This window comes from Eublepharis macularius, chromosome 5, assembly GCF_028583425.1.
Source record: "Eublepharis macularius isolate TG4126 chromosome 5, MPM_Emac_v1.0, whole genome shotgun sequence".
Lineage (NCBI taxonomy): Eukaryota > Metazoa > Chordata > Lepidosauria > Squamata > Eublepharidae > Eublepharis > Eublepharis macularius.
In genome coordinates this window covers 83964184-83989400 of record NC_072794.1, presented here as the reverse complement: position 1 = coordinate 83989400, position 25217 = coordinate 83964184, and the positions used below count along the sequence as shown (strand labels likewise).

At 43.2% G+C, this 25217-nt stretch overlaps 1 protein-coding gene across 1 annotated transcript in view; it reads left to right on the top strand.

The window, feature by feature from the left end:
• Positions 1-25217, top strand: part of PCSK9 (proprotein convertase subtilisin/kexin type 9) — a 46081-nt gene that overhangs the window by 6508 nt on the left and 14356 nt on the right. Inside the window, exons 3-5 of the mRNA XM_054980757.1 lie at positions 4028-4151; positions 20608-20741; positions 22329-22470. Of these exons, the coding sequence (XP_054836732.1) occupies positions 4028-4151; positions 20608-20741; positions 22329-22470 (400 nt within the window). The remainder of the gene's footprint in view (positions 1-4027; positions 4152-20607; positions 20742-22328; positions 22471-25217) is intronic.

Sequence of the window (25217 nt, the reverse complement as noted above, 5' to 3'; positions counted from 1 at the left end):
CCCATAGCCTCTCCTCCTGCTCCCTTCTCCCCTTCCCACCTACCAGCCAATCTACCTTTTCTTGCCTCCCCCCTGGTCTTCAGTTTTTCCTCCTACCCTACTACTGGCAGCCTCTACCTGGGAACACTATTGTCCAGTTGTGCAGTGCCAGTTGTTGAAATGGGCCCAATTATACAGTGAGGAGCCCCCAAGGAATTGCAGGGGCACTTCATTTCCCCCGTAACCCTTCCCCACAATATTTCTTGTTTTCCTCTTCCTGGCAACCTTGTATCTTTACCTTTCTCTGCTTCCTTCTCTCCTTACCACCCATCCACCCACCCACTTTTTATCTGACCCCTATCTTTGGCTACATTATTTTATACATACCCTGCCTTCTCCACAATGGGGACCCAAAGCAGCTTACATCAGTCTCCTCTCTTCTATTTTATCCTCACAACAACCTTGTGAGGTAAGTTAGGCTGAGAATGTGTAAGCTTCCATGGTACAGTGGTGATCTGAACCTGGGTCACTGAGATCCTAGTCTGACACTCTAACCACTACACGATACCAACTTTTGTTGGGTGGGACAATAGCAAGCAGCCAGTTCTGGGCGAGTCATGCAGTTTGCATAGTAGTAAGTCACCTGGCCCTGACTGTTGCCCAGTTTGGCTCTCGTGAGTCCTCACTAGAAGCCCAAACAACATTGGAAAGGGCCCTGTTCCCTCCCCCTGCCTTTTACTGAAAGAAACCAATGCCTTAGGTCTGGCAGTACTGTGTAGTTTCCTAGCAACAGCCACTGAGGGCATTCATTTCTTAAAGCTATAGGCGCTGCTATAATTCGGGGGTGGGGGTTACCCTCATTTGTTTTTACACATTTCAGAATTATCTGCAAATGAGGCATTTTTCAGGTTTCTAGAAATTGTTGTCTTCTCTGTTCATGGCTCCAGTCTCCACAGTATCCACAGATTTGGCGATGTTGAAAATTAGATACAGTGATTAATTTTTTCAATGTCTAGACTGCCTTTCAGTCATAGCTGTTGAGATGATTGGCAAAACATAAAGCATAAAATACAACAAAACAAGAAATGTTTTTATAATTGAGTAAACTTCCTTAACTTAATTTAACAACCCTGTTATTACCAGGTGTTTAAAAAGTGGTAAGTGTGAATCCCTCCTGTCCCCGGACATATAATGCATACTTATGGACAAAATGTCCATTTTATTCTGCAAGAGTGATTGTGAATATGAAACAGACAGTGATTATTATTCTAGTAAATACTATACAGCAGATTTCAATTTGTGTTAAAGAAAATTTTCATACATTGTTAAACAGAAGATGGTCTCAGGAAAGTCATTTTTTCCCCAAAAGTTCATCTCTGGGGGGAAAAACACCCACAAGCAACTCTGCATATTGTTGGAGTTTTGACAGGGAAATACATAAGCTTCCCTTCCCGGTAGTACAGACTTGAGTAACTGACTGTAAAATAATCCATCTTCCTAACAGTGAAAACTAATTGTGTGGGTAGACTTCAAACAGATCATTACTAAAAAGTAAGGAAGGATCACATACTTTATTTCAGCGGCACTTACTCCCTATGAAGTGTGTTTAATATTGCAACCTTGCAGCCCAATTCTGCACAAGCTTATTTAAAAACAACATCCACTGATTGCAGCATCTGTAATAGAATCATAGAATCATAGAGCTGGAAGGGATCTTACAGACCAACCTCCTGCCCAATGCAGGAGCACCTTAGATTCTCTACCACGTTTCCAACTTACTGGAATGGTGATGGCTTGAGCCTGCAAGAGTTCTTTTAGGAGAGCCACCCTTTACTTACTCCTTTCCCTTCCAACATTCCTGTCCATAGAATAACTCTCACCATATCTAAAGTTTATTAAAGTCTAACATGCGCGTTTGGCTACAAACTACCTTGGTACCCCATAGCAAAAGGAATTCTAGGACATGATCACTTCTCCCTAAGGTTCCTACCACCTTTACCCCATCAACCAACTCTTTCTTATTGGTTAATATCAAGCCCAGTATGGCTGAGCCCCTCATCGTTTCCTCCACCATTTGAGAAATACTAGAAGATGGCAACCTATATAATTTGACATGGAACAAACTCATTTGAATATATACATCAGTCAGCAAACCAGCAATAGCACAATTGGGGTTTATTGTGTTGTCTTGCCTTCTAGTGAGCTCCCTTTCTTAAATGAAATTTCTGAAGATAGTCAGCCTAACTATAGACTGGAACCAATAAAATGCATACAAAGGTTAGCCTGTCCAGAAACTGCCATCAAGTTATAGAAATGCAGATCATAATCTTGGAATTAAACATATGGAACACATTCTAGAAAAACCCAGTTTTAGAGATAGGAATGTCAACGCTGCAGTGGTCAGAGATATTAGTGCATCTGAGCCAAAGAATTTTTAAACAGAAATGCTAATACTGGATGAGAACTCCTTTAAAGGAGTTAATGTCAGAACTGGTATAATACCAATTGGATTCCCTTACTATTTGTACTACAGCATTTCCTCATCCTTTATAGAATTTGTAGTGAAATAAGGGCTTGGTAAGTATACATATCTAGGAGAAGGTAACATTCTTCATAGGGAGAGTCATGTGTTACATGCATAAGCTTGTTAAATCAGAATCTGGATCCAGAGTCTGAACAAAAGGATTTCCAATTCCAGGGCTAGGGGAGACTATTGCCTTGAGAGCCATCCTCCATCAAAGTAGACTTACTGAGCTAGATGAGCTCTTGTTCTGACATGAGGTTTCTTCAATCATTACATTACTCATGTGATTTTATATTTTACATACTGAGTCATTATATTTGTGTTCCAGAACAGATGTCTTAAAACATGTATGATATGATTATGTACCATGGGGATGTGCAGTTATTCCCATATAAGTAAATGTATGTTCCTGTCACAGGGTCTACAATAGTGCTGAATAGGGGTGTGTGCTTTGGGTTTCCGATTCGGGTTTTAACCTGAATCAGGCCCAATTTGTATAGATTTGGGGTTCCCAAATCGGCGCCAGCATTGCTGAGCCTACAAGACAGGTGATAGCAAGGAATTGGAAAGAAGCTGAGGAATTGATGATTAATCACTGGAGGGATAAAATGAATAATATAATAGTTTTAGAGTACCTTACGATGAAGATACATAGAATGAATGGGTTAAAGGTTAGGGAACAAGAGGAGAATTGGTTTAGAAGGATAGTGAGGTATTTAGAATCGTTTCAACAATTTGGGGTGATTAGTTGGTTAATAGGAAATTGAGAAGTATATTTGATTGTAAGGTTATGTGGAATGATGTATAGGGCAATAGAGTTGTATTGGGAGTAATTGTGAATATGATACAATATGGTATGGAATAATATTTATGTAGCTACCGCCTGGCTGTCCCTACACGGGTGTTGTGGTGACGGGTTTTTTTTCTTGGAATATAACAATAAAGATTTTACAAAAAAAAAAAAAAAAGCATTGCTGAGCCTATTAGGGAATCCCAAAGCAAAGCTTTCCGAAGCATTTTGGAACACTTTGAGAAGCTTGTGCAAATGGCAAGAAAAGTGCTGCCACTGCTTTCAAAGCTCCCTTCTTTACCCGAGGGGTGGGGGGAAGAGGGAGTTTCCTCTTCTCTCCTCCCATTGGATGAAAAAGCCAGCCTGGAAGCTTTGACAGCTCAAACCAGCACTTTTCAGGGCTGCTTTGAGCTTTCAAAACTCCACCCCAGCTTTCACCCAATGGTAGGGGGGAAGAGGGAGTTCCCTCTTCCCCCCTCCCATTGGATGAAAAGGCCTGCGGGAAGTGCTGCTTTGATCTTTGGTGTGCTCTGAATATTTACAGAGCATACCCAAAGCAGGAAACCCAAATCTTTTTGGGGTGCACACTCCTAGTGCTCCTTATAAAGCTGCTCCTTATACATCATTAATGTTATCCCTGTGCTAAAAACAATGGTTGTGGTACATGAATTATACGTACACAACCAAGCATCTTGCAAACAGCAAGTTTTCCATCTCTTGTTTCCTTTGTGCAGGCTTTGAGGCTTCCACATGTGGATTACATAGAAGAGGACTCGTACGTATTTGCTCAAAGTATTCCCTGGAACCTTGGTCGAATAATCCCAGAGCAGTACCAATCGAATGAGTACAATCCTCCCAGTAAGTACACTTCCTTCCAACATTCTAACATTAGTACGCAGTGTGTGAAAGGGTTTTTGTGTGTGCCAGGAATTAAATCTGATGGAAATATACTTGCAGAGAACATGTTATTCGCCTTTCTGCCCTGTGAAGAATTAGAGGGCCTCACCAACAATAGCTAGATGTCAGAGATGAAAAACAAATGAGAAAGTTGAGTCAAGAAGAATCATGTCTTTTGAGTTTACATTTTTTTCTTTGTGGAAATAGCTCAGTAGTTAAAGAAAAGCAGGACTCTGTTCTGATTCGGTGCTCATCAGTGAGCTACAGTATCCATACATAGCTATAAAACCTTCTTCACCTGTGCTTCTTTAACAGATGCATGAAAGGCTGACATTGCACACATGGAGCTTTTCCCACTGTAGAGATGCAGTGATGAGAACAGCAACAAAAAATGCCTCCAAAATAGGGAGATGCTAATTGTAAGAATTAAAAAAACTACACACAAACCATTTTTCCTTACCTGCAAGAAGAAAAGAAAAAGATCAGTTGGAGTTTAGCTGCTGCTACCTTGCAGCCAGCAAGTCAGCAGGATGTCCACCGCCCTGGTCTGTTCCTTTTAATTTTAAATACTGTCAATAAGATCTCTGTGAATCACCTTAAAGCCCTGTTTGGTCCATGTTTACTAGGAGTACAGAAGGAGTGAGAAACCCAAAAACGGTGTTACAGCCTTTAAGGGACTAAAGAGAGAGGAAGCTGAGTGTAAACTCTCACACTGAAAGCCATACTACAAGTGACGCCTGACACAGGTTGGACACTTGTCAGCTCACCTCATTTGACAGGAAATGTAGGCATCCTGGTCTTACAGCTTGGCTCTCCATTTAACTGAAGTTTACAGACCCCCCCCCCCCACACACCCATTGGAGGGGAAGAGGGGTGCCCGGTGACAGCCCGATGCCTGCACTCCCCTCCCAACTGGATGTTCTCCCTCCCATAGACTGCCGCTCTGTCAACTTCAATTGAATGGAGAGCCAAGCTGCAAGACCAAAACGCCTGTATTTCCCATCAGAACTTGAGGGAAGCTGACAAGTGTCCAACCTGTGTTAGGCATCACTTGTAGCTTGGCTCTGAGTCAAAATGTGTTAGGGGACCCAGGTTCGCTGAGTAACTTCCTCATTCCCTGATGTGCAGAATTGGGCTCTTGAGAGGCCATTCTCTCCACACAGACTTTATGCTAACTTTAGAATGTGTTCCTGATAAGGAAGTTTGCCATTATTTCTTTGAATGGAGGAAAAAAGAGGGATTATAGTGTACCCAAAATCTAGTAATCACATAAAAAAGGGAGCATTTGCTAGTAAGTGTTCTAATTGCAAAAATCTTTCAAGTTATTTGATTACTATTCAAAGAATAAATGGAAGCACAATTTAGAATTATATGCCATTTTATTGGAATCCAAAAGAAGCATATGTCCCCATTCATGTTGATGAAAGAGACTCTGGAATGTGCTGAGGTAGTTTACTAGAACAACAGCAGTACCCAAGCAGCCACATAGTGATTCTTTCTGTACAGATAGAGACTACTTCTGCTGCTTTCTATATGAGAACCCCACTCAAAAGAATACAGGAGCCATTGTGGGCCCTCATCCAGGAAGTACATTTAGTAATAACTCAAGAACTGAATATTTTGCTGATTTGAGTGGGGTAGGAAAATGCTCCAACAAGTGGCCTAAGAGCTTGGGAGGCAAGCAAGCTGCACCAGAAATCATTTAACCTCCCAGGTGTGCTTTTGGGCTTGCTGTTGCTGACTGCCTTTCCTCACAGGAGGAAAAAGAAAAATTGGGCTTGGTCTTACCATGAATGTCCAAACTCTTCTTGAGAGAGAGATCTAATCAATCAAGAATTACTATGGATTTTGATCCCCTAGTTGATGCCTGCAGTGTCCCCAGGGATTGTTGTTCTGCATGCTGGCGATTCTCTTTCTTTATTCACTTACCCTTGTTCTCTGTTTAGTGACCATAAACTTACCTTAAGTTTCAAGTCAACACTTTCTTAAGAGTTCCTCAAAAACTCCTTAAAAAAAACAAAAACAAAGTTACATTTCATTCTGGAGGGTGGGGTCCTTACCTCCGTCTCTCAGAAGACTAAACCCTGCCTTCAGACACAGGAGCACAGGGATTCACCTAATCAATCAATTAATTAAAATATTTATAGCTTGCCTTTCCCGTATTTCAAGAAGCTTACAAATTCAAATTACACAGAATACAGTAAAACTCCATATACACCCCCGTCCCCACCTGCCTTTCCATCTGTAAGAAAGAAGGGAACTCATGTTAAGTTCAATATTCCTTTTCATTCATAGTCTGCTACTTGCTGGGCAGGTATCTCCTCCTGAGAGAGATGGCCTATTTTCAATCTAAAGCCATCCTAGCTAGTTAGATCAGTTACTATTTCTGATTAATGGGGAGGAGCCCCGCCCAATATGGCATCCTAAAGCTGTGTGGGGTTTTTGTCCCTGACAGAACTTGGAGAAAAAGTGCCAGTTTGCTCTGGTAAAAAGACCCCATGGAGAGGGGGACTTTTGGATGGTCCATTAATCTTCTTACATGTTCCCTGGACTCAGAGAATGCAGGAGAAGTTCTGTATGACCTGGGCTGAGGTGGAAGCTGTGAAGACCTGGACAGACACTTGCCCATGTTCTCCAAGGATATTAAGGGCAACCAAATTTGAGGGGGGAGAAAAGCCATTAGAACTGGGTCATGAAGGCCATTAAAAGCCATAAAGATGTATTGAGAAGAGACGGAAATTACAGCACAGGAGAGTTGAAAGCTTGAGAAATCCGCCAGCCAGCTTTGTTGAAAGATCTGCAAAGATGGTGAGGTGTTATATCTTTAGTTCTCTGACATTATAGAACTACTAAGAGCAACACTGAAGGATTTACATCATACAGACAGCAAAGCCATAAGGAGAGACAGTTAAGAAAGTTTAAAACAGGTGAAAAGACGGTTAAGTGAAATTAAAGAGGAATAAAAATGGCAACAGAGGAACTACAAGCTATGTAAAAACAACTTGAAGGAAACCAAGTCAACACTGCCATTTACTGGATATTTTTGTTTATAAGCTTTTAAGTCATTTGTTTAGAAGTTTATGAATAGAACACTGAAAATAAGAGACGATTTCATTGTGAAATACTAATGGCAGCAGCTCAGAGATGCAGAGGAAACTCAGTAGACATTCAAAAGCCATCCACAGCCTCACCCCAACCACCAGGGATGGAAACCATAAAGAGTTTGTTAGAGGGTATGGAGAAAAGGTTGGAGCAAAGATGTACACGATTAGAAAATAACTTAGACTCTTTAAAATTGGATATATCAAAGGAATTAAAGGCTTTAAGGAAGCTGTTAAACAAATGAAAGAGGAGGTGGATGGTATTAAATTGAGAACAGAGACTGTAGAGGTTAAAAGTGAAATAATGAATAAGGAATTACATGAGCAACAAGACAGGATGGATTTATTAGAATTAAAGAGGAAAGAAAATTGGCTGAGTTTTAGAGCAGTTCCAGAACATAAGAATGAAGAAATTAGAGATAAGATGGTTGTAGAATTATCTAACTTCCTGGACTCAGAGATAGATATACTGGATGCAGAAATTGACTCTGTCTACAGGATAAACTCTAGATATGCTTTAATTATCAAAGTACCAAGGGATGTTCTGATTAAATTTGTGAAGAAAGCTACTAGAGATGCTGTATTGCTAAAGCATTAGAAGACAAAGAGATAATTGTTATGAAGGAGATCCCAATGGGCATATTAAGAAAAAGAAAAGATTACACATTTCTCACACAGATATTGAGACAGAGAAAAACTAACTTTAGGTGGGAGAATCTAAAAGGAGTGAGCTTTAGATTCCAGCAGAAGAGGTACAGAATAAATACAGTGCAGAAAGCAAGAAAATTTTTGGAGAAGTTTATGCCAGAAGAGAAAGACCTTAATCCAAGGGTAGAAATACAGAAGGAAGAAGAAGAAGAAGAAGAAGAAAGGGGTAGTGTACTGTAACCACAGCTTAGAAAGCCTCAGTATCTGTGTAGTCAGAACTATGTGCTGTCCCTTTAACAATTGGTACTCATGGGAATTGTAGTCCCCCCCTCCAATATAGAAGTTTATTGTAGGCTTCCTGTGAAGGTGTTAAAAGTTGATGGTCCTCTTCGTCCCTTTGTTCGGATCTTACCCCCTCAAGCAAGGATGCAACAGCTATCATGAATTCACCGCTAGTCTACAAATAAATCTGGACCAATAAAGATGTATCTTGCTTCTGATTGAACCATGTGTCGTTCACTGGCTCTAACTGTAAGTAAGGATTCCTTTAAAATCTGGGTTGAAAGAGGCGGCACGTTAGAGCTATCTGGAAGCCAGCATCTTTCCCAGCTGCTTCCAGAATAGTGAATTCATGTAATGGCTCGTCTTGCACCTTCAAAGATCACAATGTTTTGCTCCTGCAAAGATCAAAAATTACGTGTGTGCGTGTCTGCATGAAGATGGGAAAGACAGCAAAATCTTAGCTCCCTCTCCTCCTGGCTGCATAAGGCTTCTCCTTTGTCCTGTAAACACTTCTACTGGAGCCTTTCAGTTGCTAATTCGACTGATCAGCCTGCGAGCTCACCTCCGCTAGCTGGAGAAGGAGATTCTATGCAAGTTAAATAAGAAAGTTTGCATGCCTTAAATGCTTCTTGACTTAAAGTGGAGGAGAGCCCCAGTACGGATCACCTCTCTCAAACTCCGCTTTGAATGTACCTCATGCCTTTGAATTGCAAAACAGCTTTAACCGCTAACGTATTGCTCTAAGCTCTGCTTCATGCCAGCCTGCTCTTGTAACCCAGCACGCTTTCTCCCCAGTCCCAATTGCTGAGCACACAAAGGGATTCAAACTGTGAAGAGCACACGCGTTTGAAAAGCATCTCCAGAATCCAGCCCTAAGCTGGGAAAAGTTGCTGTGCGCAAACCGCTCCTCAACACAGAACCCTGAATTGCAAAGCTGCCAAGGGGAACCTGCAAAGGCGTTCACCATAAGAAGAGTAGGCACGGCTAAGGAGCACACCCACACCCCTAGTGGTCACTTAGAGCAACTACAACTGAATTCTTATAAAGCTCACTCACTGTGCCCCTGGTGGCCAACCTCGGAAGTGCAGCCAACATTTCTGTCTAAGCTATACAGAAGCCACGTGCTTGCACTACCACAACAGTGCCACTGTAACAGCGCCATCCTAGTGATCTGAAGTAGTACTGCAGCTTCAAACATTTTTTTTTGCCGCAATGGAAACTCCTGTGGGAAATCCGGTGGGTGAAAGGGATATCACTGATCCTGCCAACTCACCCACTACGTCCTCCAATGGCAATGATGAAGCTGAGTCCACACGTCCACCATGGAAAAGAACACTGACACTCAAGATGCGAGAGTTGTTATCCGCCAAGAAAGCAGAAAGGCTCAAAGAGTCTGAAAAACATTGGATATGGATACAAGAGTATCTGGACAAACTGGATAAGGCAGCTGATGCGGACAATCTGCACGATTTGAGAAGACTTCTGGCTAGCGAGTTTGTGCACTGGAAGGCTCATATGGAATGTGTCCATAGCATCTTGGATCAGCTGGACACAGATGAAGCATTGGCTGAACAGCAACACCTTCAAGAGGTGAATGACGCTCAGGAAAAGTTTGTTGATGACGCCATGTGCAATTTGGATAGGCGCATCGAGGAAGAGACTGCAAAACTTCTTGATTCCACCAGTGGTGAACCACGTTCGAAAGCCAGTTCTTCATGCAAGTCCAGTCATCCGTCCTCCACAACTTCATTGTCCAAGCACAGTAAATCAGCCTCAAAGCGCAGTAGCGGTTCTTGTCGGTCTAATACCTCCTTGCTTGCCTTGGAGGTGGCCAAAGCAAAGGCAGAAGCTGCTGCGGCAACCAAGAGGGCTGAATTTGCCAAGAAGGAAGAAGGAAGCTGCCGACAGGGAAGCTGAGCTACGGAAGGAAGCAGCCAACAGGGAAGTTCAGCTATGAAAGGAAGCTGCTGACAGGGATGTTCAGCTACGGACACTCCGAAAGGAAGCAGAAGCAGCAGAGTTACGTGCCAAGGCAAAGGCCCTAGAGGATGGCCTCCGGGATTCGGATTCAGATCACAGCCTACCACAGCTGGAGGAGCTGGATCCAACTCTACGGGTACTGACCTACGTAGAAGAACAAAGAGCCTTCACAAAAGGCCTCGCCGCACTAGTGCTTGACCCCACAGCTCTGGAGTTCAAGCCAGCTGAGCCTACCCAGCCTATGCCTTCCATGCCAGCCCAGACCTCGCCTGTGCTTGTGGAGCCTGTGCACACCCTGGATTCAGGCGTTCTGCCCCTGGCTCCAGCCGCTATTGCCACGCCCCCGTTGCCTGAGCCATCTGCTCCTGGCAGCCCAGCCTCACAGCCCACTGCTCCTGTTCTTATGCCTGTGTATGCACCTCGGTGGACAAAGTGGGACCTCGCTGAAAGAGGCATGCAGAAGTTTTCAGACCGCCCAGAGGACTACTTACTTTGGAAATCGAAGTTCCGTAATGCTACTAAAGACATGGGACTACATGCAAATGAGGAACTCACACTTCTAGCTGTGTGGCTGGGATCTGAGTCTGCAGCCCAGGTGGACCGCATTCATGCAGCTAATGTTGAGGATCCTGAAACAGTCTTGCCGCAAGCGTGGGACCGGCTCGATAAATGTTATGGTGACTCATCGGAGCTTGAGACCTCACTCATGAGGCGCCTGAATAAGTTTCCCAGGATACCCTGCAATGAACCACGTAAACTTTGGGACTTAGCCGAACTTCTTACTGAGTTGCAAGCTTCTAAGAAGAACACAGCACTACCAGGGTTGGCTTGCCTCGATCAGTACTACACACAGAGGAGCATCACAGAGAAACTGCCACGCCCACTTCAAGATAAGTGGGGTGACACGGTGAGCTCCTACAAACATGCACATCATGGAGTATACCCTCCTTTCTCGTACCTCGTGAGTTTCATCGCCTTGCTGGCGGAGACACGTAATGATTCCCAATGCGGATATTATGCGCATCCCAATGAGCCTCGTGATGAGAAGACTCATTCTCGGGACATCAGGACTGTGTCTTCACGGGATACCAGGCACAAGCCTCCACGGGATTCCAGAGCCAAGACAACTGCTTCAGTGCTAAAGACAGGGGTCTCCATGACTCCAGCTGAAGCCACCGTAAATAAACCTTCAGCATCGAAGTTGCCAGCGCAGCCATCAGCACAGAAGTCAACGACACGACCTACGTATTTCTGTCCACTCCACAAGGATGGACACTCTGCAAATAGGTGCTCACTTTTCAGCAAGCTGCCACTGACAGTGAGGAAGTTTATGATTTCAGAGCTCAAGATGTGTTCCCGTTGTTGCCAATCTCGAGAACATGTATCGACTGATTGCAAGACCCATATAAAATGCCACGAGTGCAGCAGTGACACATTCGACTGCCATGCACACGGACGCCACGCCAACACAACCAGTTGTGCCTGACAACCCTGCCTCCCAAGGGGAGAAGCCTGTTTCGGCCCACTGCACTCAAGTGTGTGGCGTTGGGAGCAACAACGGGTCCTGCCATCAGATATGTCTCACCAAAGTCTTTCCTGCTGGCCAACCCGAACAAGCCATCAAGATGTACGTCATCCCAGATAGCCACAGTACCCGGTCCCTGGTTGACCCAACATTCTTTGAGCTCTTCAACATATCAGGGGATGAACTGCCATACACCCTCAGAACGCGCACGGCGGGGAGGAGAGCCGTCGAGTTCCAAATTGAATCTCTTGACGGCAGTATCCAGTTCTCTCTACCTCCACTGTTGGAATGCGATGCCATACCAGATGACTGCGACCAGATTCCAACACCAGACGTAGCGCTCCACCATCCTCACCTACAATCAATAGCAGATCACTTTCCTGCCCTGGATCCAGATGCACAGATCTTGCTTCTCCTAGGGATAGATGCTACCGATATGCTAGTTTGCCATGAGGTGATTGTTGGACCTCCTGGCACCCCACATGCCCAGAGGTACGACCTAGGATGGGTCATAGTGGGGAATGTGTGTGTAGATCGTTTACAGATGCCAAACCAGATGAGCGTCTTCGCCACAACCATTATGGATAACGGATGAGCCTCACACTTGAAACCATGTCCAGAACACTTCACACTAACGGAAGAGGACTATGGCCTCGGAACTACAGTGTTCCGAACAACCAAAGATGATAACATGCTCGCCCCATCTATGGAAGACAAGCAATTCCTACAACTAATGGAAAAGTAACTTCAGCAAGACGACTCTGGAAGTTGGATTGCTCCCCTCCCTTTCTGCACACCTAGACAGCGATTGCCCAACAACCACAAACAAGCCCTATCTCGACTCAACACCTTGCGCAGAACCCTGGCAAGGAAGCCTGAGATGAAGGCCCACTTTGTGGAATTTATGGACAAGATGCTGCAAAATAAGCATGCAGAACTTGCACCTCCACTGCGAGAGGGAGAGGAATGCTGGTACCTGCCATTCTTCGGGGTATATCACCCCCCAAAGCCCGGCCAGATCAGAGTGGTCTTCGATTCCAGCGCCCAATTTCAAGGATTCTCGTTGAACAAGGCCCTCCTAACTGGACCGGACCTGACCAACAGCCTACTTTGTGTACTCATCCGCTTTAGGAAGGAAGCCGTAGCCGTCATGGCAGACATCCAGCAGATGTTCTATTCCTTCCTCGTCAGAGATGGTCACCGCAACTACCTGGGCTTCTTATGGTTCAGTGATGAGCAACATAGCCAGAAGATTACCGAGTATCACATGCGAGTCCATGTGTTCGGCAATGGACCGTCCCCAGCAATTGCCAACTATAGGTTGCATCAAACTGCACGCATAGGAGAAGGAAAGTATGGCCTGGACGCAAGGCGATTCGTGGAACGGGATTTCTATGTGGACGATGGACTGAAGTCCTTACCCACTCCAGAAGAAGCCATGGACCTGCTAAAGAGAACACAACGAATGCTGGCTGCAGCTAATCTTAGGCTGCACAAAATTGCATCCAACAGCACAAAGGTGTTAGAAGCATTTTCTCCAGAAGACCATGCCAAAGGACTACAGGACCTAGACTTGGGTGGTGACACCCCCCTCCTCCAATGCAGCCTTGGATTGAGTTGGGACCTGAAGAGGGACACCTTCATCTTCCGAGCACCAGTCCAAGCGAAACAGTTCATACGACGAGGAGTCCTGTCAGCAGTGAACAGCTTGTTTGATCCCTTGGGATTTGCTGCACCAGTGACCATCCAAGGAAAACACCTCCTATGCACTCTCTCCTTAGGTACCAAAGACTGTGATGAGCCTCTTCCCCCTGACCAAAGAAAGGAATGGGAGGCCTGGAGAGGTTCGCTCAACTGCCTGCAAGCCATCCAGATCCCACGCACCTATGTACCAGTCTCACCTGCTGCCGCCTCCTGCAGAGAGCTACACGTCTTCTCAGATGCGTCCCCAAAAGCGATCGCAGCCGTAGCATATCTGCAGGTCGTTGGCGGGGAGAACCAAGTCTACGTGGGCTTCATCCTGGGGAAAGCTAAGTTAGCCCCACTACAGGGACACACCATCCCACGTCTGGAACTATGCGGTGCTGTGCTTGCTGTGGAGCTTGCAGAGATAATAGAGAGAGAGATGGAACTTACCTTTGATACCACTACCTTTTACACAGACAGCAAAGTAGTACTCGGATACATACACAATCAAAGTCGTCGGTTCTATGTGTATGTCAGCAACCAAGTAGAGCATATTCGACGATCCACGTGCCCTCACCAGTGGCGACATGTTCCTACGGATCAGAATCCAGCAGACCACGCAACACGGTCTATCCTTGCCTCACAGCTGGCTGAGTCCTCCTGGCTGAAAGGACCTGACTTCCTCCTCTGTTCGGTCAATCAAGTACAGCACGAGGAGGAACACTACGAGCTCCTAGACCCAGACCAGGACAACGAAGTTCGGCCTCAAGTCACCTGCATGAAAGTGGGAATCGAGACCGACCGCCATCTAGAAGCAAAGAGATTCGAACGATTCTCCAAATGGATGCCACTTGTTCTAGGGATGGCACGCCTCATCCACTTTGCTCGCCACTGGAATACAGAGCCAACCTCGCCAGAAGTATGACGCAGGGCGGAGTTCCTGATTTTCCAGAGAGTACAACACGAGTTCTATGTAGAAGAACTCGAAAACACCAAGAAAGGGTTGGCTATACCCAAGAACAGTCCGCTACTTAAGCTGAACCCCTTCCTCGATGATGATGGCTTACTTCGGGTAGGAGGGCGTCTGAAGGCAGCTGATGTAGGCTCAACAGTAGCGAACCCTATCATCCTTCCAGCTCGACATCACATGACTGTCCTCTTGGTGCGCCACCACCATGAGCGGGTTCATCATCAAGGACGTCACTTCACAGAAGGAGCTATCAGAGCAGCGGGCCTATGGATTGTGGGAGCGAAAAGATGCATCACTGCAGTCCTACAGACCTGCATACAATGCCGGAAGCTCAAAGGTCCCCATCAGCAGCAGAAGATGGCCGACCTGCCACCAGATCGACTCAGCACTGAGCCCCCTTTCACTAATGTTGGACTTGATGTATTTGGCCCCTGGAATGTAGTGACACGCAAGACCAGGGGAGGACAAGCCAACAGCAAGAGATGGGCAGTGTTATTCACATGTCTGAGCATCCGAGCCGTACATATCGAAGTGATTGAGTCCATGGATGCTTCCAGCTTCACAAATGCCCTCAGAAGATTCCTTGCCATATGAGGACCTGTCAAGCTACTGAGGTCTGACCGTGGCACGAACTTTGTTGGCGCCTGCAAGGAGCTAGGAATCAATGGAAGCACAGATCTTGATCCAACCCTCAGCAGCTACCTGAGTGACCAGAATTGCAAATGGATCTTCAATCCACCCCAAGCCTCTCATATGGGAGGAGTGTGGGAACGCATGATTGGAATTGCACGCAGAATATTGGACTCTATGCTAGCAGGAAAACCTTCTCTCACTCATGAGACCTTGGCTACCCTCCTGGCAGAGGTCTTCGCTATCATCAATGCCAGACCTTTAGTTCCAGTATCCTCTGATCCTGAGAACCCTACCATCTTAACACCAGCCACCTTGCTGACACAGAAGACAGGCACCTGGCCTGCACCTCAAGGAGACTTCATCTCTAAGGATATGTTCAAGCAGCAATGGAGGCAAGTTCAATTCCTTGCTAACACCCTTTGGAAGCGATGGAAACAAGAGTACCTCCCAACTCTGCAATGCCGACGCAAGTGGGAGAAGTCTGAGCCCAACCTACGAGAAGGTGATGTCGTCCCCCTGAAAGACAAGGACGCTCCTAGGAACTCGTGGCCCATGGGACTTATAGATCGAGTTCTACCCAGCGTGGACGGGTTGGTCCGCAGGATTGACATTCGTGTAGCCAGACACGACAGCCCGAAGATTTTCACCAGACCAGCCACCGAAGTGGTCCTGCTTGTACGGAAGACTGATCTTGAAGACTGAAGCTCAAGCTTTGCATGCCATTTGTTGCTTATATGTTATATCTAGCCCTTATTTGCCTAGTTATGAATATAGCACAGCATACTGTCACTTATCCTTAGCTTATATTTGCCTTCGACAATATATTTGCTTTGTTTTGAGAATAGTGTTGCATGATGTATATGCTTAGACTCGTTAGGATACTCCACTAGCTTGCATGTTGGGGTGGAATCCATAGGATCCAGGCGGGAAGTGTACTGCAACCACAGCTTAGAAAGCCTCAGTATCTGTGTAGTCAGAACTATGTGCTGTCCCTTTAACAATTGGTACTCATGGGAATTGTAGCCCCCCCCTCCAATATAGAAGTTTATTGTAGGCTTCCTGTGAAGGTGTTAAAAGTTGATGGTCCTCTTCCTCCCTTTGTTCGGATCTTACCCCCTCAAGCAAGGATGCAACAGCTATCATGAATTCACCGCAGTCTACGAATAAATCTGGACCAATAAAGATGTATCTTGCTTCTGATTGAACCATGTGTCGTTCACTGGCTCTAACTGTAAGTAAGGTTTCCTTTAAAATCTGGGTTGAAAGAGGCGGCGCGTTAGAGCTATCTGGAAGCCAGCATCTTTCCCAGCTGCTTCCAGAATAGGTAGAGACGATTTAAGTTTGGACATTTCTAATATTTAGTATGAACTGTAAGTGTTTATCATGGAATACAAATGGGCTTAATGCCCCACAGAAAAGAAGAAAGATTTTTTATTATTTGAAAAAACAAAAACTGGACATTATATGTTTACAAGAAACACATTTCAAAAAAGGACTGTAAATACTTAATTCAAAAGAACATGGGTCAAGAATTCATAGCAGCTAACAATGAAAAGAAAAATGGTGTAGCACTGTATGTAAATCAACAATTGAAACCAGAAGTAAGATTAATAGATGTTTTGGGGAGGTTTGTGGGGGTGGAAATCACTCTAGATGGTGAAAAAATTGGTCTTAGGGGTATATGCACCAATTGATGAAAAGGTGAACTTTTATGGTTACTTGATGGAAAAACTATTAGATTTACAATATACCAATTGGTGGCTGATGGGTGATTGGAACGGAGTGACACAACCACAAATGGATAGGAAAACAGAAAAAAGTGTGTAAGATTCCCAAGGGAAGTTGCCAAAGATATGTTTTGAGTTATTTCAATATCTGGGGGTGATTGATGTGTGGAGAATTAAAAATGGCAATGCAAAAGAGTTTACTTTTCAGAAAAACATAAATCATTTTCAAGGTTAGATATGTTCTGGATTTCAAGCAGCTTGCTTGCAAAAGTAGGGAAAGTTGAGATTCTACTGAAGTCATTCGCTGATCACAATCCAATTATGATAGTTTTAAAGAGTAGAATGGGTAGGTATAGATGGAGACTTAACGAAGCCCTTTTGCAGAAAGAAAGTGTGATAGCAGAATGTAAAGCAAAACTAAAGGAATATTTTGAATTGAATTTAAGTAAGGGCACAGACTTAAGCATAGTATGGGATGCCAGTAAGGCATACATGCGGGGTCAATTTATATGATTAAATGCCTGGCACAGGAAAAAAAGACAAGAAAAGATAACCCAGTTAGAAAAAGGAATTAAAACGAAAGAGGAGGAACTTATAAAAACACCAAGTAATAAAATATTGCTAAATCAAATGAAAATGCTACAACAGCAGCTGTCAATCTTAATGGTAAATCAGATGGAGAAAAATTTGAAATTTGCAAAACAGAGACATTTTGAACAAGCTAATAAACCAGGAAGATAGTTAGCGTACAGGCTAAGAAAAGAAAAAGAGAGAACGTTAATTGTAAAATTACAAGACAAAGACAGAATAGTAACTGAAAATAAAGATATACAAAAAGTTGTATTTCAGTATTTTTCATCGTTATTTAAGAAGCAAGAGATATCACTAAGAAAGTTGGAAGACTATCTGAAGAATCAAAATTTGCCACAGATATCGGAAGAACAAAGAGCCATGATGAAAAATCCAATTACTATAAATGAAGTGGTAGATGCAATTAAAAATTTAAAAAGAGGGAAAGTACCTGGTCCAGATGGATTGAAAGTAACTTACTACAAATTTATTCAAGATGAGATATTGTATCGATGATGAATGCAATTATAAAAGAGGGGAAGATACCAGAGACGTGGAGAGAAGCTAATATTACTTTGATCCCAAAAGTTTAGACACCAGTGAAGTGAAAAATTATAGGCCCATATCACTTTTAAATAATGATTATAAGTTGTTTGCCACAATATTGGCTAGAAGATTGAAACTGGTACTACAAGAATTTATTAAAGATCAGAGTGGATTTCTACCGAAAAAGCAAATAAAAGACAATATGAGAAATGTGCTGAATATAATTGAATACTTGGAAAAACATAACGAGATACAAGCAGCGCTGATTTTTCTCAATGCAGAAAAAGTGTTTGACAATATAAACTGGAAATTTATGATAAAAGTCCTAGAAGAAATGCACTTTGGAGATGATTTTATCACCTGGGTGAGAGCTATTCATAATATACAAAAGGCCCGAATAATAGTTAATGGAGAACTAACTAGCGTATGTGAAGTTCAAAAGGGAACAAGACAAGATTGCCCGTTGTTGCCCCTCCTGTTTATATTGGTACTTGAGGTGTTAAATAGAGCCATTAAAGTAAGATCGAAAGTATTAAAGTTTAAAAAGAATCGTATAAACTAAGAGCATTTGCAGACGAACTGGTCTTCACCTTAACAAACCCCTTAGAGGGAATAGAAGTATTAATGTCTAAACTAAAGGAATTTGGTGAAGTAGCAGGATTTAAAGTTAATAAAGGAAAAACAAAGATGCTAACAAAAGAATATGCAGGAAAAAGAAAAATGTTAGTTGATGGAAAAAATGGGATTTATAATTGAAAAAAAGGTTAAATATTTAGGGATAATATTGACGAATAAAAATAACTATGTCAAGGTATGGAATGAAATTAAAAAAGACCTAGAAAGATGGGAGAAATTCCAACTATCATTGTTAGGAAGAATTTCTGTTATTAAAATGAATGTTTTGCCAAGACTGCTGTTTTTGTTTCAGACAATCCCAATTTTAAGCTCTGATAAGCAGTTAGAGCTTTGGCAAAGAGAGATATTGAAGTTTATATGGCAAAGGAAAAAACCACGTATTAAACAAAAGGCTTTGCAAGATGCAAAGGAAAGAGGTGGACTGGGGGTGCTAAAATTATATTATGCAGCTGCCTGTTTAGTTTAGTTAAAGGACTGGATAACGTTAAAGAATAGGAGACTCTTGGAATTAGAGGGACATGATTTAACGTATGGGTGGCATGGCTACCTGTGGTACGATAAAATTAAAGGAAATGTAGTCTTTAAGAATCATATTATACGCCAAGCCTTGATACGAATCTGGAATAAGTTCAAGGCAAGAATAACAATAAATACACCACTGTGGCTTTCACCACATGAGGCACTATTCAAAAGAGAAATATTAGATAAGGATAAGTGGTTAAAATATTATGATTTGTGTAATTTCTCACAAGGGGGGATAAAAATGCACTCAAGAGAGGAACTGAAAGAGAAAGGCCTGGATTGTCAGTGGTTTGCATATATGCAACTATCAGAAAGGTTTAAAAATGACCTTAAAATGTATGGCATGGAAGAAACAACTAGTACATTTGAAAAAGAGTTATTTACAAAAGAAGATCACTTAATATCTAGAATGTATAAATTTGTATTAAAAATGGAACTGGAAGAAGAACAAGTGAAGGATTGCATGTATTGTCGAAGGCTTTCACGGCCGGAGAACGATGGTTGTTGTGGGTTTTCTGGGTTTTCATGCTATGCCAAGACCACGGCAATACAGCCCGGAAAACCCACAACAACCATCGAAGGATTGCATGATTAAATGGGCCAAAATTTTTGGATATAATATCCATATGGAGCAGTGGGAGAAAATGTGGAATTGTGGTCTAAAATTTATATTATGTTTCAATCTGAAAGAGAATTTTTATAAAATGATGCACAGGTGGTACATGGCCCCACAAAAATTAGCTAAAATGTTTAATGGGGTGTCAAATAAATGTTGGAAATGCCAAAAAAATGAGGGTTCCTTCTACCATATATGGCGGACCTGCCCCATTGCTATGAAGTATTGGAAACAAATATACTTAACAATGCAAAAAATATTAAAGAGTAACTTACAATTAAAGCCAGAGATGTGCCTATTGAGCTTAGTGGATAATTCAATAGAAAGTGAATTTGGAATTTTGATTAGATATATGACAATAGCTGCAATATTGGAAATCGAATAAACATCCAACAGTAGATGACTGGTTAATGAAAATGTTGGAGATTGCGGAAATGGCAAAACTAATGGAGTTGCTGAGGGATAAAGTGACAGCCAACGTTGGGAAGACTGGGAAACCTTTCATGGACTTTCTGTATGTAAAAGAGAAGTCAATGATTTGCGGATTCGAAAATTAGATTTGTAAGGCAGGCAATAAATAATAGGCTGAAATATGGAAAAAATGTGGATATCTTCGCAGTAAAGTCAAAGTTATATACTTAGTAAAGATATGGGTATTACGTAAGAGTTATTGGTTATGCAATGAGTTTGTAAAATGTTCAAAATGGTATGTTTCCCTTGATGCTCTTTTTCATTCATTCATTCTTTTATTTTGTTTTTGTTTTTCATGTTTATGTTCTTGTTTCTTTATGTGAATTTTTGCTTGTCATCTGTTGTAATAAAATAAAAAATATTAAAAAAACTGGACCAGTTCCCTTCATAAGCTGCTCATACAAGATAAGCATTTTCATCTATTGATAAGCACCTATTGGAAACCGTTGCATAAAAACCATGTGCCACTTCTCTCGGCTTTATTGTGTGAATGTCTCTTTGCAGATAAGGGTGATCTGGTTGAAGTTTATTTGCTAGATACTAGTGTTCAGAGCAACCACCGGGAAATAGAAGGCAGATTGTTTGTGACTGACTTTGAGAATGTCCCAGAGGAGGATGGTACTCGGTTTCATCGGCAGGTATGTAGGGTAGCAGGCTTTGTTTCATTGTTCACAAATATTGATGGCTTTAGTTGTGTGTTCCTATCATTTATATTGTTGGAATTGTGAGTAATAATGATATGCAAAAAATTGGGGCCAGGTTCTTCAGACAGGTTGACCTGATGAGGCATCAGTTTATGCCTTGTCACACCGTTGTGTTTGTATAATTAAGTCTGTATGCTTCATCAGGGCCATTCCTTCAGAGAAATTATGTTTGTGAAGATGAGTGGATATGACAAATGGCTTTTAAAAATGGAAACTTTGATATACGTTCACCACCCCCCAGGTGGTAGTTGGAGATCTCCTGGAATTACAAATGATCACCAGGCAGCAGAGATCAGTTATCTTGAAGAAAATGGCTGCCTTGAAAGGTAGACCAGACGGCATTATACTGAGCTGAGGTCCCTCTCCTCTCCAAACCTGGAGCTGGCAACCCTACTCTGATACTCAGCAATGTGTCACTTATATGAATCTTTTCATTTGTGAATTGGGTTGGCCTTGGCATTCTCTTGCCCAAGATGTTGGAATCCTCTTTCTTTCCTCCAGTCAGCATTCTCACCTGTAACTCACTTCTCTTGTCTGCTGTCTCCTCCAGTAACATGAGGGAAAAGCCTCTGAGAGGGATAATGTGAAGTATGCACATTGTACAGCGATATCCCTGAATTTCTGTGCTATGGTGGTACCATCTTGAATAAAATGAAATAATCATTGTAGAAATCTGTGCACATGCCTCCCCCCCTCCTCCTGGCATTTAATGCTGCTGGAGCTAATGAACTGGTATGCTGGCAGGGGATTCAGGGCAGCATTTTTTTCATAATAATTCCTCCCCAAATTTTGCATCCTTAATTTAACACCTGAAACTGAGCATTCAAACCAGCTCTTTGGATTTTTCTGTCACAAAAGAGTTTTTGCTCAAATACTAATGTCTGAGGTGAAAAGAATTCCAGCATCTCTTATTATTTAGAAACTGTGTGTGTGCTTCTCCTGAGATCTGATCAAGGTAGATCTATGGTGCCTTTTCTGCATGGCACAATATAGATCCCTGCTGAAAGCCACTGGGATTTTTCTGGTAATTTCTACAAGTTGATTCCTACTAAATATTGTGTTGACGTCCATGTACCTATGTGTATGAGAGAAGAGAACAAGCATGTGTAGCCAGCTTTTACATAATTAAAATGAAGAAAATGGGATCTTTATCAATAGAAAGATAAACTGTGGGGCCCCTGGACAACATTCAGAAATACAATTTAGATGGCGTTGTAGATGTCATTTAATAAATGTAGATTCAAATAAAGAAACCACTTGTATTATTCTTTATAATTAGCGTATCTATTCTTCTAACTATAGAGCAGTAGTTAATCCATTCTGTAGTATACCCTGGTGTAGAAAGTACTTTATATCCCATTTATCTCACAATTGGTTTACTTTACTTATATTTTGTAAACCTGCTTAAGTTAATGAAGTGAATCATTCCTTTGTATATAGACTCACATGAAGAAGTAATAAGTGACATGATTTAGTATGTATGAGAAAAAATGTGCAATAGTGAGCTTTGTTTTCTGACAGGCCAGTAAGTGTGATAGCCATGGGACTCATTTGGCTGGAATTGTAAGTGGAAGAGATGCTGGTGTAGCCAAAGGAGCCAGTGTTTGCAGCCTCCGAGTGCTGAATTGCCAGGGGAAGGGCACTGTGAGTGGCACTCTGATAGGTGAGTAGCCACAACTACTCCATGGCTGAAATAAACTCTGAAATGCAAGATTTAAAGATCCAGCAAGAATCTTGATGCTGTTACAAAAATAAGCTAAGGGACTCCTATTAGCTGTACTGAAATTAGATTCTGTCCAGTTGCCATGAATTCAGCTCCTACTTTTGGGACATTTTAAAGAGAAATCTTAACACAGTATGTGCTGAGAGGCTGAGTTCTTTTGAGATTTTGACCACTGGGCCCTTGGAAGATTCCTGAAGGCAGCTTCTGGCATTATTCTTTCATGTCATGGAAATGGTTGTGCAAGTTACTCCTTTTTCTTGTGGAAATATAAAAGGATTTATAACCTCAGCATGATAAGATCACAGAAAAGTGATTAAGTCACAATATTAAGTGAATCAGCACCCTGCTGGTCCGAATTCTACTACTGCCATGAGCTCAGTAGGTGGGCTTGGGTAAGCCACTCTTCTTAGACCTATGTCCCCAGCTGTATTGTGGGGATTCACTGCTCTGAGTGGGGCACAGATCTGTCTTGAAGTGTGGTATATAAGCACATTATTGTTATTATACAGTCTCGTTTCTGCACACAATTATCTATTATAGCTTCACTGGTAGCTGTAGAATAGGGGCTGGGTTTCATGGACTGGCATTGCAATTCTGGACAGTATGTTGCAAACTTCTCTCCTGTGCTATAGATGATAGTTGTGATGAAAATGTTTTTCTACTTATGTATCTACTGCAGCATTTTATACTTAACTAAAGAGCCAAGTAATGTATATTTCTTGTCAGTTAGAATCTAAAGTCATATGGTTGCTTTGGAATATTTCAATAAATCATTACGACTAAAAATTAATAATAATAATATTCAATTTATATACCGCCCTTCAGGATGACTTAACACCCACTCAGAGCAGTTTACAAAGTATGTCACTATTATCCCCACAACAGCAAACCCTGTGAGGTGGGTGGGGCTGAGAGAGCTCCGAGAAGCTGTGACTGACCCAAGGTCACCCAGTTGGCTTCACGTGGAGGAGTGAGGAATCAAACTTGGTTCTCCAGATTAGAGTCCTGCGCTCTTAACCACTACACCAAACTGGCTCACTGGGCTTTTGTAGCCTTCCTCTGGTGACTGAAAGGTCTTTGAAAAGCCTTGGAAGTAGGTTGCCTTTTCTCCTCTCACCTCATGCTTTCCCCTTTTCCCCAGTTTTGTTTTATTGCTGCACTACTTTATGTTGCACCTGATTACAGTTGTCAGAGTAGTGGCACTGAGACATACAACTGCATTTGTCATGATGGGGAGGAGGGCTCCCTCTCTCGACTACTGATTCTGCTCAGTAGTGTGCCACCACCCAAACTAAACAGGCTTGAGCCTTCACCAGCTGTCTGAAGAGCTGGTGAGCCTCTGAGCATCTACAGAGTGCTAGCAATGGCTTTAGCAGAAGGCCTATGAGTGAGGAACATTGGCACAGCTTAACTTTACCAAAGAAACGTCTTTCTCCGATGGTCCTAGGAGTGGGGCAGTCCTTACTTTTGGGATACAGCTCCTCCTCTCCAAAGGCAGGGTCAGTCAGCTGATTTTGATCCTGGAGGGGAGGGGCTTGTCCCTGGAATCACCAGTCTTTCTGGCCCTGCCATCCAAGCAGGACGTCTTCAGCAACACTCTGCAGAGTGCAGTGGTTCCGGTGAAGAAGAAACTGCCAGAGATGAGCTGGGCATGGCGGCACATGCCTGTAATCCCAGTACTCATGGATGCCGAGGCCACAGGCAGTGTGGAGCTTGCAGGGGAAAGGAAAGGCCGTACCGCCTACCCCACCCCCGTTTCGCTCAGAGCGATGGCAAGCATTAGAGCCGATGGCCTTAGGTTGCTCCTAGGTTCCATGGCCATAACTGCAAAACTCCACCGAGGTTCCCCACCTTGGGATTGGGAGGACCCTCCCCCTCAGACAGCCAGAGGTTGCGGTGTTTGAGACTGCAGTAGCCTGTTGTAGAGACCGATATTATTGGGAACTCCCTCAGGCTTGGAAGGAGCAGCCTCCAGCAGCAGCAGAGGACCTGCTTCTACCCCGGAAGCCCCGACTGAACTGTGGTAAGACTGATCCTGCTGGTAACGGGGGCAGTGAAAGGGAGGAGGGAAGAGAAAAGAGTAACAGAAGCCTCAGAGCCAGCTCACCCTAAATAAAAGGGAGCCCTCCTTTATTTCTCTTTCCTTTCAGCTGGGACTTGTGAGGTGCACTTTCACTTTCATTTCTCCTTCTGCTGAGAAAATTTCTGTTGGCAGAATGTCAGCAAAGGCAGGCCTAGCCACTTCACAGGCCTCAAAGAATGTAAGCCTGCAGCCTAGATTTTCCAAACTCCCAGGCCTCAGCTTCTTCTAGGCCTCTCAATAGGCCAGTGAAAGAGAAAAAGCCCAAGGGCCTGGACCCATTAGGCAAAAATGCCTGGAAAATTTTCTGCTGGTGGTGGGTCAGCAAAGGCAGGCTTAGCCTCCTTCCAGGCCTCAGAGAGTGCAAGCCTGCGGCCTAAACTTGCCCAACTCCCAGGCCTCGGCCTACTCCTGGGATGGGTGCCCACTACCCAATGTTTCAGAGGCGAAGGCAAGCCCACAATCAGGCCCCTTCATTTTCTATCCCCTGAACCACACCAAAGCACACACACCAAGGGCTGCCAAGCCCCATGGCTAAATAAAGGTGGTCAAAAGACCATCGGGAAGGAAAATTCCACAATAATATAGTGCAACAGTTTATAAATCT